Source organism: Triturus cristatus, chromosome 2_1 (genome assembly GCF_964204655.1).
Source record: "Triturus cristatus chromosome 2_1, aTriCri1.1, whole genome shotgun sequence".
NCBI lineage: Eukaryota > Metazoa > Chordata > Amphibia > Caudata > Salamandridae > Triturus > Triturus cristatus.
Genome location: NC_140581.1, coordinates 719,719,035 through 719,735,838, shown reverse-complemented (window position 1 = coordinate 719,735,838; position 16,804 = coordinate 719,719,035). Strand labels below are relative to the sequence as shown.

The 16,804-nt window shown below is 47.7% G+C and overlaps 1 protein-coding gene across 1 annotated transcript in view; it reads right to left on the bottom strand.

The window, feature by feature from the left end:
• Positions 1 to 16,804, bottom strand: part of HSD17B4 (hydroxysteroid 17-beta dehydrogenase 4) — a 974,808-nt gene that overhangs the window by 451,407 nt on the left and 506,597 nt on the right. The window contains exon 15 of the mRNA XM_085632660.1: positions 3,712 to 3,783. Coding sequence (XP_085488786.1) covers positions 3,712 to 3,783 — 72 coding nt within the window. The remainder of the gene's footprint in view (positions 1 to 3,711; positions 3,784 to 16,804) is intronic.

The following is a 16,804-nucleotide window of genomic DNA, read 5'->3' as shown; positions in this document are numbered from 1 at the left end:
ATTTGAACAATCTCTCAAATCTTTTACTCAATTCCCAACCAGTCCTTTCCGACGATCCCAATACCGCCACAACCCAGTATACTAATTGGACTGACTCCCCTGCTAGCTCCCCTCAAGGTGAAGAAACTCAAGAGAAACAAGACCATAGCCCCATGGTTCTCTGAAGAACTGAGAACCTTTAAGCAAACTTGCAGAAGGCAAGAAAAGAAGTGGTGTCTCCACTACTACACTGAGGAAAAAACTAAATACAAGTCCTGCCTGAGTACATACAAGGCTATGATTTTTCACTGCAAAAAAAATGCCTATTTTTCAAAAAATTTGCAGCAGCCACAAACTGTCCCGGAGAACTCTTTTTAATAGTGACCAAGCTCACAACAGAGCCAACCAGATATTCCATAAGTCCCAATCAATCTTTCTGTGATTCCTTAGCCAACTTCTTTCTTCAAAAAGTATCCAATATTTATAGTACCTTTTCTAATCCCAGCAGTCTGCTTTCTAACATTAGTACTACCGCTAAATCCAGCTGCATAGAGCCCAAGTTTGAATCATTTTCTCCTCCTTAAATTGAAGCAATCACCCAAATTATCATATCCGCAAGATCGGGATCTTTAAAGGAACCCTGTCCACCAAAGATAGCTACCGCTATTGCAGAGACATTAGCGCCCACTCTGACCAGGATCTTCCACCACATGTTTCACTCTACTATTTTTCCTGTTAAATGGAAAAAAGCTTCAGTTTTTCCTCTCAATAAAGAAACCATCTCTAGATCCCGCCGAGCCTAATAGCTACCGCCCCATATTGTGCCTCCCCTTGCCCGTCAAGCTTATTGAAAAGGAAATGAACTCCCAGCTAGTTACATTTATCCTCTACAATAATCATCTGGATGAAATTTCAGTTTGGCTTCCGCTCCGGACATAGCATGTAGACGGCTCTACTCAAAGCAACAGAGGAAATAAGAAAATCAAGGCGGTACAGCGGCCTTGATACTTCTGGACCTGCCAGCGGCATTCAAAAGTGTATCTTGAATGGTCAGGTGATTTTGAATTTTGGGAATTGGAGAGTAGGGCCTTCATATGCATGTAATTCCAATTCCAAGAACTTTTCTTCAGTTGCAACTTTGTGTCTTTTCACAGAGGTCTTCCTTGAGTTCAAGAAATAGGTCGCTCTGACATTTCCATGCCCTCAGCGAACCTGTCTAGTCAGTCCTTCATGAAAGAGGCTTATTGCATTTTGCATAGAGGTAAAGCCAAGTAGTAAATCATGCAGACAGTTAGTGATTTCTCTTTTATAGGAGAAATTCTGACAGTTTCTCCTTGGGTTCCTGTGCTCTGATAAAGGACATTGTTGTAGCCTACTCAAAGTGGAATGGACAAACCGGCATTGAATCCAAATGTGGCTTTCATAGGGTACGGGAAATTATCTTCACATTTGCACTCGAATATAGCCAAAACAACAAGCTATACGTGACCATCATTGGCAGCCTGAAGGTAACCAACAACCAATATCTGATTTCTTAGACTCCTCAGACTCCCGCCTGGACGCCACAATGGAAGAGGAGGATCTGTCTGACTCCACTAATGCTTGACATTATATGCTTGGACCCTTGTGTATTAGTACCTAGTATACCGAGTGGGCATTGCATTACATATATTACTCCTGCATAGATCTGTGCTTGTACAATTTCAGTTCACGCTACTTCTCCCTGTGACGTTGTTGTTCATCGCACTTGAGGGTTTTTCCTTTTTACTTGCTCAACTGAACTAAAATGTAAACACCCAATGAAAGAGATCTTTAAAAATAACATGATATCCAACTGGTTCTTTAACTGGTAACAACAGCCTACTTTTAATAGGATGTCTTGTTATATGTGACTATGGGTCACTCACCATTGGATCAACTATAGTGCACAAAACTGGAACGTATATCCTTTTTCATTCTCAATGTGATACTTACATGGTCAAAAAAAAAAACATTGCCAAGTGTGAAGAAGTCAGTGACACCAAAGTATTTTACACTCATTGATGTAGTTGAATACAAAACTAGGCCCGGTGAAGGGCATGGGAGATACATGGATCTTGACACTTTTAGCATTACAAGTCTAAATTACAAAATGTGCAACCATCGGAGCACAGGTTCTAGGTCTTTCTCTTTAAAGAGCTGCTAATTACTTAACCAACTTGTGACTGAATTTCAGACCATAATTTCCAGGTCTGTTGATCTGACATTAAGCAACAAAAAATAGTACCATGTTGAAGCCAACTCATTTAAATTTAGTAAACTGGCATGCCAAACTAGAGTGTGTGTCCCTTAAAGACAAACTGTGTTTAACTTCTAGCAAAGTGAGAATCTGGACTAGGATGCCATGGACACCAAAGCATTCCAGCTCAGATGGAGATGAGGCTCTAGCATTGTACTTTCTAAGGGTGTTATGAATTTTCACCCTTTGTACATTTTCCCGGTTTACATTTCCCTTCTCCCGTGTGAAATCCTTCTGTGCACTGAGATAATTTTCACCGCCTGGTTAGGTAGTTTTCACACTAATCTTATGAAGGCACACTTGAAAAGGTTTGCAGATTTTTTTGTGGGCAGGTTTACCTTTGACAGAGCTTTTCTATGTACAATGGCTCTGCATAGAATAGACAGTCGCTGTTTTCTGATTAGTATATTTCACGCAGAACCATTTTGATAAATATGCAACAAATTGTGGTAAAAGATATGGCTGTAAGTAAGGCAAAAATATAAAAGCGAAACACTTTGCAACCTTTGTGAAGCGGAATACTTTTCAATAAATTGGAGCAAAAGGCTTGAAACAAACTTACAAATGAACACTTAAACTTTGCGCACTTTTAGAATCACTGCTAGGCAACAGGCACGATTTCAGAAACACAATTCAAGACAAACACAAATAAATCACCTTGAACAAAATACGCCACAAGCTCATAACCATCAGCTGGTTTTAGTGGAGTGGTTTAGGCTTTATGTAGACACTATTTGTTTTATGTTTTTATATACTAGTATAATTTGTATAGCACAGGTCTGTGATTGTGACCTCTTATCACTGTGTGCTTCCTGAAGGCTACGCTTCCAATTGGACGTGGGATGTTCTACAACTGTGATTCTGTTTGGTGGGGAGCCGAGTCCTTGTTTCCAGGCAGAGCTTGGTCTCTTTGACTTCCCACGATGTTCCTTGACCCAGTCCTCTTATGTGCTCCCTTTCACCTACCTTGCTGTGAACTCTTCTTGTCCCAGTCTCTGTGTGCTACTGGTATAAGCAGTATGACATGGTCTTCCTTGGTCCCTGCCTCCCTATGTTTTCTCTTGTCAACGTGTTGCCATGTCTTCTCTTGTTCCAGTCTTGCCATCAACACTTTCCCAGCATCATTGTGTATCCCTTCCCCCATGAATCAATCTCACTGAGCCTTCTCATTTCTGTCTTCTCTCCCCATTATCCTGTAAAGTTTGCATGCTCTGTCCGGAGGCGAGGCAAGAATGCCCAAGACCCCAACGCAAGCTAGGAAAATTGATCTTCTAAAATCAGTTTGGTGGTAAACTATGCAGCCATAATTTGGGTGCAGTGGGCTCCTCACAGCTCGGGCCCCAATGGACATTGGCAGGGATGCCCCTCCCCACGTCAAAGTCTCACCAATCCCCTGTCTCCCACGCCCCCAAACACATATTGCCCAGCGCTTTTTTACAAAGATTTGAAATTACCGTCCAGAAGTATGACTGCGCCGGAACCTTTATCAAGGACATCCGCGATGCTGGCTGTGGACGTTAGCTGCCCTAGAAAAGAACAGAAGAGGAGACGCATTACCACCCAGGGAAGAGATGATTGCACTTGACAAGGTACCAATATTTACTCCATAAAACAACAAGACGCATTCTTCAGATAGCTGGCAGCCGCAAAGCCAGCAGGCTTCAAGTAGCAAATGGCAGACACTAAATTAGACCTCCCATTACAGTGTAATACGTATAAAATGAAAGCGTGTGGGAGCAGGGAGGACAGGAAACCATAAGCGCGCCTGAAAGACACCGTAGTCTCTCCTGAGCTAATGGAGAAATGAAGCAGGCTTAGCATGTGCACAAGGGGGCTCCCTCCGGTCAATAAACATTTATGAGCCCGGCCAGAATCAGTCTGCCTCATTAACTTCACACCCCACTAATTAATGTCACATCAAAGCAGTTATGGCAACATTTAAAGTGTGGAATTATAGAAGTATTCAACACTCGCCATCTTAGTTCATGGGCAATGCTGCGCCTGCACGCAGAGTAAAACTGGAGGGACGCACGTCCACGCCCGGCGGAGGAAGGCAGAGTTCAAAGAATCTGTGACACATCATCGGCTTCACTTCTAAAACTGCTGCCATAAGAGTGCTTTCCTTCATCAAGGGCCCTGCTAAAATGAATGGATTTTAACGAGGAAACCTGCACCGTTGCTAGACTCATAATGTAGAGTCAAACCTTCATACATACCTTTCATTTTGCAGGAGAGGCAGAAATATCAACTGCCTCAGACTATTTGACAAAAACCTTCACTCCAAGGACAGCCTCAGAGGGTGTTACTTCGGGTGCGTTACATATGGCGCTTTCACTCCCCACCTCCATTATGTGCCAGACCAGCGTTTCCCAAACTGTGGCACATATAATGCTCGTGTTTGATTTGTAACTCACTCCTCCGCAGTCCTGATGCTCAAGATACTTTGTTTGCGAAGTAGATGCAACATGACACCAGCGTATCTGCACGTGTTTGTCCTCCATGGGGGGTGGGGGGGGGGGGTCGGAAATAGCTCCATTTCAATCAAGTTACAGTAGATTAACCACTGACATATTTCCACGACTTCACATCTACCCATCTTCGTCAAGAACAGTTATCCGGACCTGTTTGATCATTAGGACTGGGGAGCATGGAGTTACAGGTCGAGCACAAGCTTTAAATGTGATTGATTCTGACTCTACACCACAGAGCACAGAGACTCCCTTCACATCACGCGGATTTACCACACTGAGGCTTGCCCTCCCCCTCCTTTTTTTTTTTTTAACCGGCTCATCAAACCGCTGTACTCGGCAGATGATTCTTACTTGACTTAACAGTTTTCCAATTGGACACGCAGCTGCGGTCCTTCAAATGGCAATTATTAACGTGGTATTTTACTGCCGTTCCATCTTTACAGTAAGCCGTGCACAGAATACCTTCACAGATAAATTCAGATAATCTTACCCAACTAGCAATTGTGTCCTCCGATTGCCACCACCACTGGTTGCCCCCTTTCCAATTACTACCTCTTTTCACTTAGTCTTATCAGTAGAAATGTTTTCCACTCGTTGGCAGGTTCACATAGTCACTTCTTGCTTCTTCACAGTTACGTTAATCAGATCAAACTACCTTGTCATCCCCATCTGCGTGATGTGTGTTGCTTCACCGTTTTTTATATCTTATTGTCCATTGACCCCCTCTATTGTTTTCTTTCTCCATTTTCCCTCTATTGTTTTACAGGCAATTTTACTCAGGCATGTAATGTAATGTCCTGATGATGATCCCACAATTGCTTTCACAGGATCGGAACGTCGTCGACTCACCGCAAATGCAATTTAATTTGAAATTTCTCGTGTGTAACGGTGTCTTCGCACATCTATGCCTGTTTTATTTAATGTATGATGTACAAGCATCTGTTCTGTCTGAGCCTTTGTTTTGTTTATGTTTTGTTTAACCCCTTCCCCACTCATGACGGAACCACTCCGTCATGAGCCACGGTCGCCGTGTGCTCATGACAGAGTGGTTCCGTCATGCTGCGGCCGTTGGCGGCCGCGCCGCCCACGCGGCGCTAATTCCCCGCCTGTGCGGGCGATTAGCGCAGTGGGCGGAGTCATGACGGAACCACTCCGTCATGAGCACAGCTCAACCGTGGCTCATGACAGAGTGGCTCCATCATGAGCACAGCGCCACCGCGCTGCCCCCAAACCCCCCCCCCAGCGCTGCGGCGGAATTCCCGCCGCAGCGAAAGGGTTAATGTATACCTTGTCAGATGCAGGATTGTGTCCCCACTTTCTTTCAAATATTTCAAATATTAAATTGATCCTGTCCAGCTGGACAGAACAAATATAGTACTGGTTTCTAGTCTATATTTATTTTCCTCTGTTCCTATTGTCCTTGTCTGGGACCACTGTGTTCATAACTTATTGATACCCAGGGTCCCTGACCATTGTAATTGGGTTCCCTTGTTTCTCATAACACTAGAGCAATTCCTGGGAAATGCTCACAGCTGCCTTGTGTGAATGAATGAATGAATGAATTCTTTATTTGTGTGGTTACTTAAAACCATTACAAAAATACAGCTTATATAATGACAGAGTAAAATCTAAAAATCTAAAATAGAAGAAACAAGTATATGTGCACAACATTGTTTTTATCTAAGATAGCAAAGGAGAATTTTGACAATCAAGTGACAATCAGTCTTGTATATTAAGTAAGTCTGTTGTGAAAAAGTGGCCAGAGGGCAGCCCCAGCAGTGCCCGTCTAACAGCCTAGGGGGAGGTGACCATCAGTTTTGTACGAGTATAATGGACAAATTTGCCAAAGTTGGCCATATGCTTCACAGTGTTCAATGGATAGAGTCGATGGACCGCCTCCTTTGCTGTGCGAGTGCCCAGTTGGAGGAGGATGGACCCGAGGTAAATTTTGCAGACTAGGCACACCACTGGGCAGAAGAGTAAAATGTGGGCCAAAGACTCGTTTGTAGTTGCAAAGGCGGCACTCCGTGATGACCGGTTTTACTTTACCAGTTGGATATAGTTCTTAAGAGGGAGAGGATGTAGTCTAGCTGCTAGGATCCTATGTAGGGCTTGTCTCCCCAAAGCCTGCGTAAGATGAAGTTTGAGGCTGGACAATGTGTGGGGGAGGCTTTGGGTCTCGTGGAAGCCTCTTGCTACCAAGGATTCTGTATCCCAAGTGCGAGAACGTAGACGTACTTGCTTTTTTATTGTCGTTTTAATAGTGGCATACTTGATTATGCTGGGGTCCCAATTCTCTATTGCAAGTTGCAAGAGGTCTTTGGCGGAGGCGAGACCGGCAAACCAAGGATTGACAGGTTGTTGGAAGATGTGTTTTATAACGGCCTTCATGGAGTTTTCCAGCGCCCCCATTGTTTGATAAAAATATTTGGTCAAGGTCACCATCTCGTCCAATTTTTGTTGATTAAGATTAAATTCCAGGCAAATTAAGTTGTTCCTGGTGCAGACTGGTAGACGAAATAGCTTTTTATAAGCTGTGCAGTGTATTTTTTCTAGGTCATTTGCAAATTGTCCTGGAAATGCCTAATGCGCATAGTTGAGGGATGGTAGTAGTTTTGCCCGCAGTACTCTTTGAATGGCCGTTGTTGTTGGACTATCTAAAATAGCATTTAATTTGCAGAGGACGTAGGTGACCTTTGACTCTTTCTGCTGCAGTTTGTGGAGGTGGACCCGTGGGCGACCCGTTTCGCTAAGCCAAGCCCCCAGATAGTTATAATGTTGTACTCAGTCCAAGGTCAACCGACCCAGCCTCCACTTGGCCAATTTATTTTTCGGGTAGTGGCCAAAGATCACTATTTTAGACTTGGTTGGGTTGGCGACCAACTTATTTTTGGTGTTGTAGACTGTGAGAGCTGTGAGTGCTTTTTGTAGGCCGATTTTGATATGATCCAAAAGAACCAGGTCGTCAGCGTTTTGCATCAATTGGATCTTTGTATGCCCAATCCTGGGGGTGGCTAAAGTGGCTCCGTGCAGGTCTTGGCCCATGTCGGCTGTATATAAGTTGACAAGCATCAGGGCCAGGACGCAGCCCTGCTTTAGCCCCTGATCCGTGGTGATTTTCTCTGTGGCAAACTCACTCAAGAGTTTGACCCTTACCCAGGTTCGTGAATACAGCGATCTAATAGCTTGTAGCAAAGATGGGCTGATGTTCCAGCGAGCCAATTTCTGCCAGAGGATGGTGTGATCTAACCCGTCGTAGGCCGCTAAATAATCAATAAAGGAGGCGAAAAGCGGCAGGGTTTGATGGGCCACCGCTTGATGGGCTAAGTATGACAGGGCGATAATGTTGTCCACAGTGGAGCCCCCTGGTCTAAAAACGGTCTGAAAGAAGGGCAAGAGGCCTTCAGTGCCCACCAGTCTATTAGTTCCGCCAGAACAGTGCTTGCATAAGCATTGCCCTCAATGTCCAGCAGGGCGATCATGCGGTAGTTCCTGGGGTCTGTGTTAGGCCCTTTTTCATATATTGGGTGAATCAGTGATCCCCTCCAGGAATCTGGAACATCCCCCAGGAGCCTGCATACGGCGTGCAACTGAGCCAAATTTTCCATCCAAAAGTCTGTATCTTCCCTGAAGAGGGAGCCAGGCAGACGGTTGGGGCCAGGCGCCCCATTGTGTCGAATCTTTTTTAGAGTTGTACCAACTAGTCCTTTACCTGGGAGGGTTGGATCATCCAACGGTATGGTAGGTTCGACTGTGGCGTTGCCAGTTCCCTCTCCTATTGTTGTGAGACTATTTGGAGGAGTTGTGTTCGAGCCGTCCGAGTACAAGGTTTTCACGTGGGCTACCCAAGTGCCCGCATCAAGTGGATTCCCTCTGTTAGTGGCCCTGTGAGTTAGGTTGTTTAGGTATTGCCAACATTCTTGGGGCTCACACGGTGCCAGCAGCAAAAAAGATCTTCAGCCATTTTGCCTCCGTGCGTTCAGGTCTTGCTTTCCAAACCGGTTTTGAATGGCTTTTTGCAGCTACTTGGAATTGTATTTTGGCAGACTCTGATCCGTATTTCTGATAGACTCTGCGTTTGGCATTTAATTGTTTGGCGCTTTCTTTGATCGCTGGGACATGTCCTAGGGTATGAGAAGAGTCTATGGGAGTTCTGTATGTGGTGCTCCCCCGAAGCAATGAGGCTACTTCGTGGGCGAGATAGTCCCATTCGTCTATGATGCCAGCATTATTTAAGCCGGTTTTCCAGCCTGTCTACGTTTGTTTCCAAGAGGCAAAATTGTTGATTGACATTGGCCCCCAATTAATTTTTCTGAGAAGATTATGCTGTTCTTCCCCTTTGGATGCCCCAATGCAGCAGAGAAAGTGGCGAATGTCTGCTGTGATGGTCAACTGTACAATTAAGGTGGCATGGTCGCTTTCTCTCTGTGGGTGCACAGTATAGTTTGACATGAGTTTTTGTAATCTCTCACTTAATAAAATATAGTCTATTGTGGTCTGATTGTTATAACTGGGTGCAAAGAATGCCCCAGGCTTATACGTTAAGAATAGGGAGTGCGTTGTTTCCAAATTGGATGCACGCATAACGGCGTTGAAAATCGCGGTGCTCCCAAAGCAGTGGCTTTGCAATACAGTATCCCCTATTTTGTGCGTATAGAAGTCCCCAAGAATGATGGGTTCCATGGATGCAAACTGTAGAAGCAGAGTTTCTATCTGAGTTATCAATTGCGTAAGCTTGTCTTTAGGGCCCGGCCCATGGGGGTTGAAGTAGATGTTAATCAGAAGTATTGATAGTGGGCCATCCACCGTATTTAAGGGCTTTCAGGGTGCCAGCCAAAAACATGTCCGAGGAGTTCTTTATCTCTGTAAAATGACCTTTCAATGAGTACTTAATGTATATGGAGATGCCCCCTGAGGGTCTCCCTAAAATGTTACTTTTGGTGGCAGGTTTGGAATATTCTGCATAGCCTCTTATTGGCGTAGGTGTGATTGCCCATGTTTCTTGGGTACAAATTAAATCAGCTTCTTCAAGGAATGTAGTTGCTAGTGGGCTTTGCAAAACCTTGGTGATCCCTGCGACATTCCAAGTCATGATGTTTAATGTTTGGATGTTGTCCGAGGGGCGTATATGCTGGGCATAGCCGTTTCTTAGGAGAAGCTGAACATTTGAAAGCGCAGACTCCTTGCTTGCGAGGGACCTGGTGTTAGGGGCTAGGATTTAGGACCCGTGGGAGCCAGGACCAGTCTTTGCTAATGTGCCCCATAGTCGAGCAGGAGCGGTTGCCCCCTTCTGCGCGTGTTATTTGGATTGGGCTATCGCTGGTCAGATTAATTTTTGATCCACCTTTGGTGCCTTGAATAATAGACCCTGTTGCTGGCCAGGTTGAATCCTTTTTGAGCGTCCTTTTCTGATAATTCAGTTCTTTAGGGCCCAGCTGTTCCTTCAGGTCTCTACTTTTCAGGATCGCTGGATATTTTATGGCAGACGGGGTCTTAATTTTTATACCCCAGTTTTCCAGTTGCTTGTTGTTTCTTCTCAGGGCCTCGGCCATAGCCGGATTGGCGAAGATTATCTCTGTTGTCTCATTTGTCTCGCTTAGTCCAGGGGCGAGGAAAGACACACTGTCAATATCAGTTGTTTTTATTTTTTCTAAGCCCGGAATATTTACGCAAAGCTTCAGGAGATTGCCTCTATTAAGAATGTCCCATTTCCCCTGCGAGATATATTCAGGATATAGCTGTACTTTTAGTTTTTCTTGATCTTTTGTTTGGTTGGTAAATGACAGATTTTGATGTGTAGTTGCCTCCTGTGCATCAGGGGCCTCTATAGAGTTCAGAGTAGATTTCCCCTGGGTATTCAAGTCGTCCCCGGGCAGATTTGAGCTTACTACCATCCGCTGAGCGTAGCTCCTGAGCTTGTTGTGGTGGACAGTGGACGAAAATAAATCGTCGGTGCGTGTTTGAATGGACGTTGTCTCCCTATAGTTAATAGTTTTGATTACTAGTTGGGGCTCCTTATGGTCTATTGCTGTCGTGAGAACACATTTATCGTGGTTTGCTTCTTCAGCTTGTGGCCCTTGTGTATAGTAAGGCAGGGGCCGGCATCGGACATGCCACATGTATGGCAGTTGTGCCGGCCCCCGATGACAATACAGAGGCGGGCCCATCGCACGCATTAGTGACGCGTCGGGCACGCTCCATCAGGGATTGGTTTGTCCGGTTCGCGCCCCGGAAGTGATAATAATCACTTCCGGGGGGCGCGTCGCCCAAACATCAGGGGCCGGTTAGAACCGGCTCCTGGCTGGATTCTAAGGCACAATAAAAGGCTGGGGAGCGGCGAAGGCTGCCTCTTTGCTCGCCGCTCCCACAGCCGACACAGGCATCCTTCCGGCCTCACTAGGAGGCTGTATTTAATTGCCACCTTGTATTTTACAGGTCGGTGGTAGTGTTTCCGAAGACGTGGTCAGCAGTCCCGAGGGAGTCGCGGGAGATCCGGCAGCCTCGCTGGGAGGCTTTACACTTGTGCGCTTTCTCTTTGAGGTCGGCGTCAGGCTCAAGCTGAGGTCGGCAGCGAGTTGCGGCATATCGACGGAGAGAGCCGGGAGCTCTGAAGCGCGGGAACCAGCGACAGCCGAAACTGACAAGGCTGGGAGCCCAGAATTGCACGCATCGCGGTGACGGTTCAGGGAGCGGTTGGCAAGTGCAGTGAGCTACGAATAGACAGCTGGTGAGGTAGCTCAGCAAGGCAAGCGCTTGATTTTCCAAGCAGTCCTTAGTGCATGTGTGCCAATTTAAAGATACGGGTGTTTCAGCGCGTTGGGAGCGCGAGCGGGGCCGTCTGCATGAGCGCGGTGTGCAAGTGCTGAAAGGAGCAGGGATAGCGCGTTGGGAGCGTGACCGTGGCTATTGGCATTGGAGGTTGTGGAGCAGCCAGGAACAGGGTTTTGGGGTCGATCCTGAGGCAGGGACCTTTTAGCCTCGTTTAGAGGCTTCACTTGAACTATTTTTTTAATTTTAAGGCAGTAAACCAGCGAATGGGACGGCGCCCAGCACGTGGTTGCGGCGGAAAAGAGCAGCTGGTGTACTGAATTGGTGTCAATCAACAGCTGAGCGGCGGCGTGGTTTGGGATGACTCTAATTGGATTACCAGCACGAGGGGGACCTCAAGGGGACATGGACAGGCCTGTATTCCAGCGCTTCTGGGAGCCACGCGGGTTCGAGCAAGACTCACCTGACCCACTGAATTAGCTGGTGGGCGTGGCTCTGGTTGCTTGTGGCCGGTCATGTACCCCCTACGAACTACACGGTAAGGGTCTGGGCGGTGTCCCAGGCCGCGGTAGGCTGTTGGGGTGTGTAGTGTAGGCTGCTCCAAGGGTGCCTTTTTAGCTAGTGGGGGGCACTGTTTAATTTGGGGTAGCGGGTTACACATTCCTCACAAGAGGTTTAAGCAACGGTTTGCTGTTTTAAGGTACAATGGCCAGTAAGGTAAAAGGGGGGAACAGAGCTCTCGCATGGAGTAAAATGGTTGATATGGAGGATAGATTAAAAAAGGTTGAAGAGATGGGACAGGCCACTGCAGACCTCAGAGAGAAAGTTGATCGGCAAGAAGAGGTTGCAGACAGGCCCAGACGGTCCATTGTGGCCCCCAAGGCAGCGTTCCCTCCCCTTCCCAAAAGGAGTAGAGCTAAAAAAAGGGGGGGCACCGGTGGGTGAAGGGGCAAATGGCCCCACTGAACCAGTGGCCCCTTTGCCAGTTCCATGGACAAGCGAGGAGGGGGGTGATCCTGAGTCATCTGGGGGTAGGAATCCACCAGGCAGTGGACCAGTGGCTCCTCTGCCAGTTCCACGGACAAGTGGGGAGGGAGGTGATCCTGGGTCAGCTGGGCATAGTAATCCAGCAGGCAGTGGTGGGGGTGTTCCTCCAGCAGGTACAGGTAGCCCGCAGGCCCCAGTTGCCCCTTTGGGGGGGCCCGCGGGGGTTCCCCCAGTTCCTCAGGATTTGGTAGCCAGCTTAGCGGCGGTTCTCCCTTGGTTGGGTACGGTTGGGAATTGGTCCCCAGCAGCTGGGATGGCTGGCAGCGGGGAGGACTTGCTTGATAAAGTCCAGCAACTAGTGGCTTAGCTGGATGGGGCACGCCTGGGGAAGGGCCAGGTGCTCCAATCCCGGTCACTCCAGAGGGGGACGCAGCCCCTAGTGGGGCCAGCAAAGAAGTTGCAGCAAGCAGCTCAGGTGTGAACTCAGCAAAAGAGAAGCAGCAGACCCAGCAGGCGCAGCTGTAGCCGGTAAGCGGCAGGCCATGTCCGTGTTCGGCGTGGGTGAAGCCCGCACACCTAGGGAACAGCTGGCAAGACATGTCACACAGGAAGTGAAAGAGAAGATTTGGAAGGGGGGTTATATCAGTATGTTCTCTTTGCTGCTTGATGAAACTGAAAGGGAGGAGGCCAAGAAAAAGAAAAATTGGATGCTCCCGAGGGAGTGGGCAAGCGAACTGCAAAAATATAGGATTGAGGAAACTTTGATTAACTGGGTGAGGGGTTTCTCAGTTTACATGGCTGTTATGGCAGAGCGTTTCCCAAATCTGGCAGCAGAAATGGCATGCTACCAGAGTAGGATCGCTGGGGCACACGACAAATATGATGGCATAGGATGGAAGGAATATGATAAAAGCTTCAGAAGAGCTAAGGCCTCAGACCCTGCCCTCACTTGGGACCAGATTGATATGATTTCATGGTTAGGCCCATTTGGTTGTGGGTCACAAGGGCCAGTCCTTTCAGTCATTTCCCCCGGCTACCTCCAGTAGTGGGGGAGGCAAAAAAGGGGTATGTTGGGACTTCAACAGGCACACATGCGCTAGGGCTCCTGGCACGTGTAAGTTCAAGCACTCATGCTCTTTCTGCGCCAATACATCACACCCTGAATCCAAGTGTTTTAAAAAAGGATAGAGGGAAAAAGAAGCAGGATTGAGGATATTTCTTTGAATAAAGCACGTTCTCCCATTATAACAACTGCATTGATCCGATGGTTTAAATAGATACACTTGTCCTTCATCTGCCAGATTGTTGCTAGACGGTTTCAGATATGGTTTTAGGATTCACGCCCCAGATTATGTAGGGACACCCGAGTGCAGGAATCAGATATCAGCCAGGGCCAACCCAAATGTGGCTGCAACTAAAATAGAGAAAGAGCTACACCTGGGCAGAATAGCAGGACCATTTGACACTGTCCCTGTTAAGAATTTTGTCTGTTCACCTCTGGGGGTGGTCCCTAAAAAAGATTCAGGGGAGTTTAGGTTGAATTATAACCTGTCTGCACCCAGGGGGAAATCCTTAAACGATGCTATTGACGATGAGCTGTGCACAGTTAAATATGCATCTTTTGATCAAGCTGCTGAGATGCTATGGGGTTTGAGCCCTGGCGTGCTGCTGGCGAAGTCAGACATTAAGTCAGCTTTCCGCCTGTTACCAGTCCACCCTTTAGACTTTCATCTACTGGGCTTCCAGTTGCAGGGGAAGTTCTACATGGACATGTGCATGCCTATGGGTTGCTCGGTCTCCTGCGCCTACTTTGAAAAATTCAGTTCATTTTTGGAATGGGTTTTTAGACAGGTGACGGGGCACCAGTATGTTTTGCACTGCCTCGATTTCCTCTTCCTAGGGTCAAAAGGCTCTCAGGAGTGTGGGAGGGCACTGCGGGAATTTTGCACGCTCATGCAGAGTTTTGGGGTCCCATTAGCACCAGGGAAGACGATCGGGCCATCTACAATGATTGACTTCTTGGAGATCGAGTTAGACTCAACCCAGGGTTGTTTTCGGCTGCCCTCAGACAAGGTCATTAAGATTAGGTCAGCCTTGTAGCAGTGCCTGGATAAAGAGAAGGTTACGCTGCACCAGCTGCTGCAGACAGTGGGTCAGTTGAACTTTGCTTTGCGTATCATCCCTATGGCATGACCATTTTCGAGATCCATCTCACAAGCCATGTCAGGTCTCAGAGAGACACCACCACACCAGGCTGTCTGCTGAGGTTAAGCAGGATATGCGGATTTGGATGGCATTACTTCAATGGAACAGTAATATGGCCCGGTCCGCTCACTTCATCCGCAGAGTTGGGTTTAATGACTGATTCTGCGGGTAGTGAAGGATTTGGCGCTATACTGGGTACCGAGTGGGTGGCACAGCGGTGGCCTGCATGGTAGTCAGACAACGGTTTGACGGACAACGGTTTGACGGACAACATTGGGTTTTTAGAGCTTTTCCCTATCTTTGTGGCATTGTCAGTGTGGCCAGAACAATTGTGGAATCAGTAAGTGGTGTTATGGTCAGATAATATGACAGTAGTGGAATGCATCAACCAGCAGGCAGCAAGGTGTAAGATGATCCTCCGTCTGTTGAAAGAAATAATCTGGTTATGCATGAAATTAAATATGCAATTTAGGGCTAAACATCTCCCAGGAGTGTTAAACCATGCTGCTGATGCACTCTCTCGCTTCAAGATACAGGTATTCAGGGCACATCTCCCGGCGGCGGCAGAGAACCCGACACCCTTCCCAGAACGACTTTGGTAGATTGGTTCCCCCAACTGACGGACCTCGTAGCGGCTAGTCTAGCACCCAGGACCAGGAGGGCCTATGAAGGGGCGTTTTGGGCATACTGTACATTTTTGGGGAAGGAGTGGGGGGGGAGAGGTGGCATGACACTGGGTCTGTTCTCTCTTACCTGGGGGCGTTAAGAAATGAGGGGCGCTCAGTGGCAGCAGCACAGAGGCATGTAGCAGCGATCATCTTCTTTGCGCAAGCAAGGGGTAGGGGGGACCCCGCGAATAGTTTCACTGTAAGGAAAGCTCTGAAGGGTTGGCAACGCCTCCAGGGGATGCAACCGGACCCAAGGCGGCCTATAGGGGTTGATCTCCTGCCATTAATTTTGGGGGCTCTTAGCCAGATTTGCAACACGGAGGCAGAAGCCTTTTTGTTGCGCCGCGTTTTCACTGGCATTTTACGGCGCGTTCAGAATTGGAGAGTTGGTGTCCAAAAACAAGCAAGATCAAGAGAGTGGTCTGCAGTTTAGCCATGTTAGGATCCAAGGCGACTCTTTGTTCATATCTATTCAGAGATCTAAGACCGACCAGGAGGACCGCGGGGAGGGGGGTGGTGCTGCGCCGGGCGCAGGGGAACCTTTGCTGCCCTATCACCAAACTGGAGGCCTTTTTGAGGCAAAGGCCCAGGAGGACAGGGGGGCCATTGTTAATTCATGCTGATGGTACCCCACTCACGAGGTTGCAATTTAAAAGGATCATGGACATGGCAGTGTAGAAGGCAGGTTTAGATCCCAGCAGCTTTGGAACACATTCCTTTAGGATAGGGGCTGCCACCAAAGCGGCGGCAAGGGGGTTTACCGGGAAGGAAGTGCAGGTGGCCCTCCAATTGCTATAAACGCTATGTGCGGCTGCATATGTTATGAGAATTGCTCAGACAGTTTGTTCTGATGCTGTGTTTCTTTTCTGCTCATTTTACAGTTTCGCGACTCTGTCACGCAGGAGGGAAACTGACAGCGGCAAAACACCAACCTGGATCGGCGCAAGAACGGGTGCACGCCCGGGACCAAGGAACATGCGTCGTGTGGGTTATTGGTCATTCATATGTGAGGCGTTTAAGTAACTTCTTTCTTTCAGGCAACTATGAGAAGAGAACAAGGCAGGCAGGTTTTAGGTTATCATTCCATGGACAAGGGGGTCTGCGCTTGGGTCAATACAGGGGCTTGGTGTTAGACCGGCTAGACAGGGAAAGTGCTCACCCCAGCATTTATTATCCTGCACTTGGGAGGGAATGACTTGGTACACCTGGGTAGAAGGGGGCTGGTTGGCACGGCTTTGTCCGGGGTCCACTCTGGTTTGGTCACATATGGTGCCGAGATTCCAATGACGGGGAGGGGAGTCTGTGAGGGCATTGAAACACTCGGTGAAAAGAATTATTAACAAATTGGCAAGGTTATTCAGGTCTCCACATTTGCAGACGATAGCCCATGGGTACATCGGGGGGAGCCGTGCTTCTTAAAAGACGGCGCCCATTTGTCCAAATTGGGA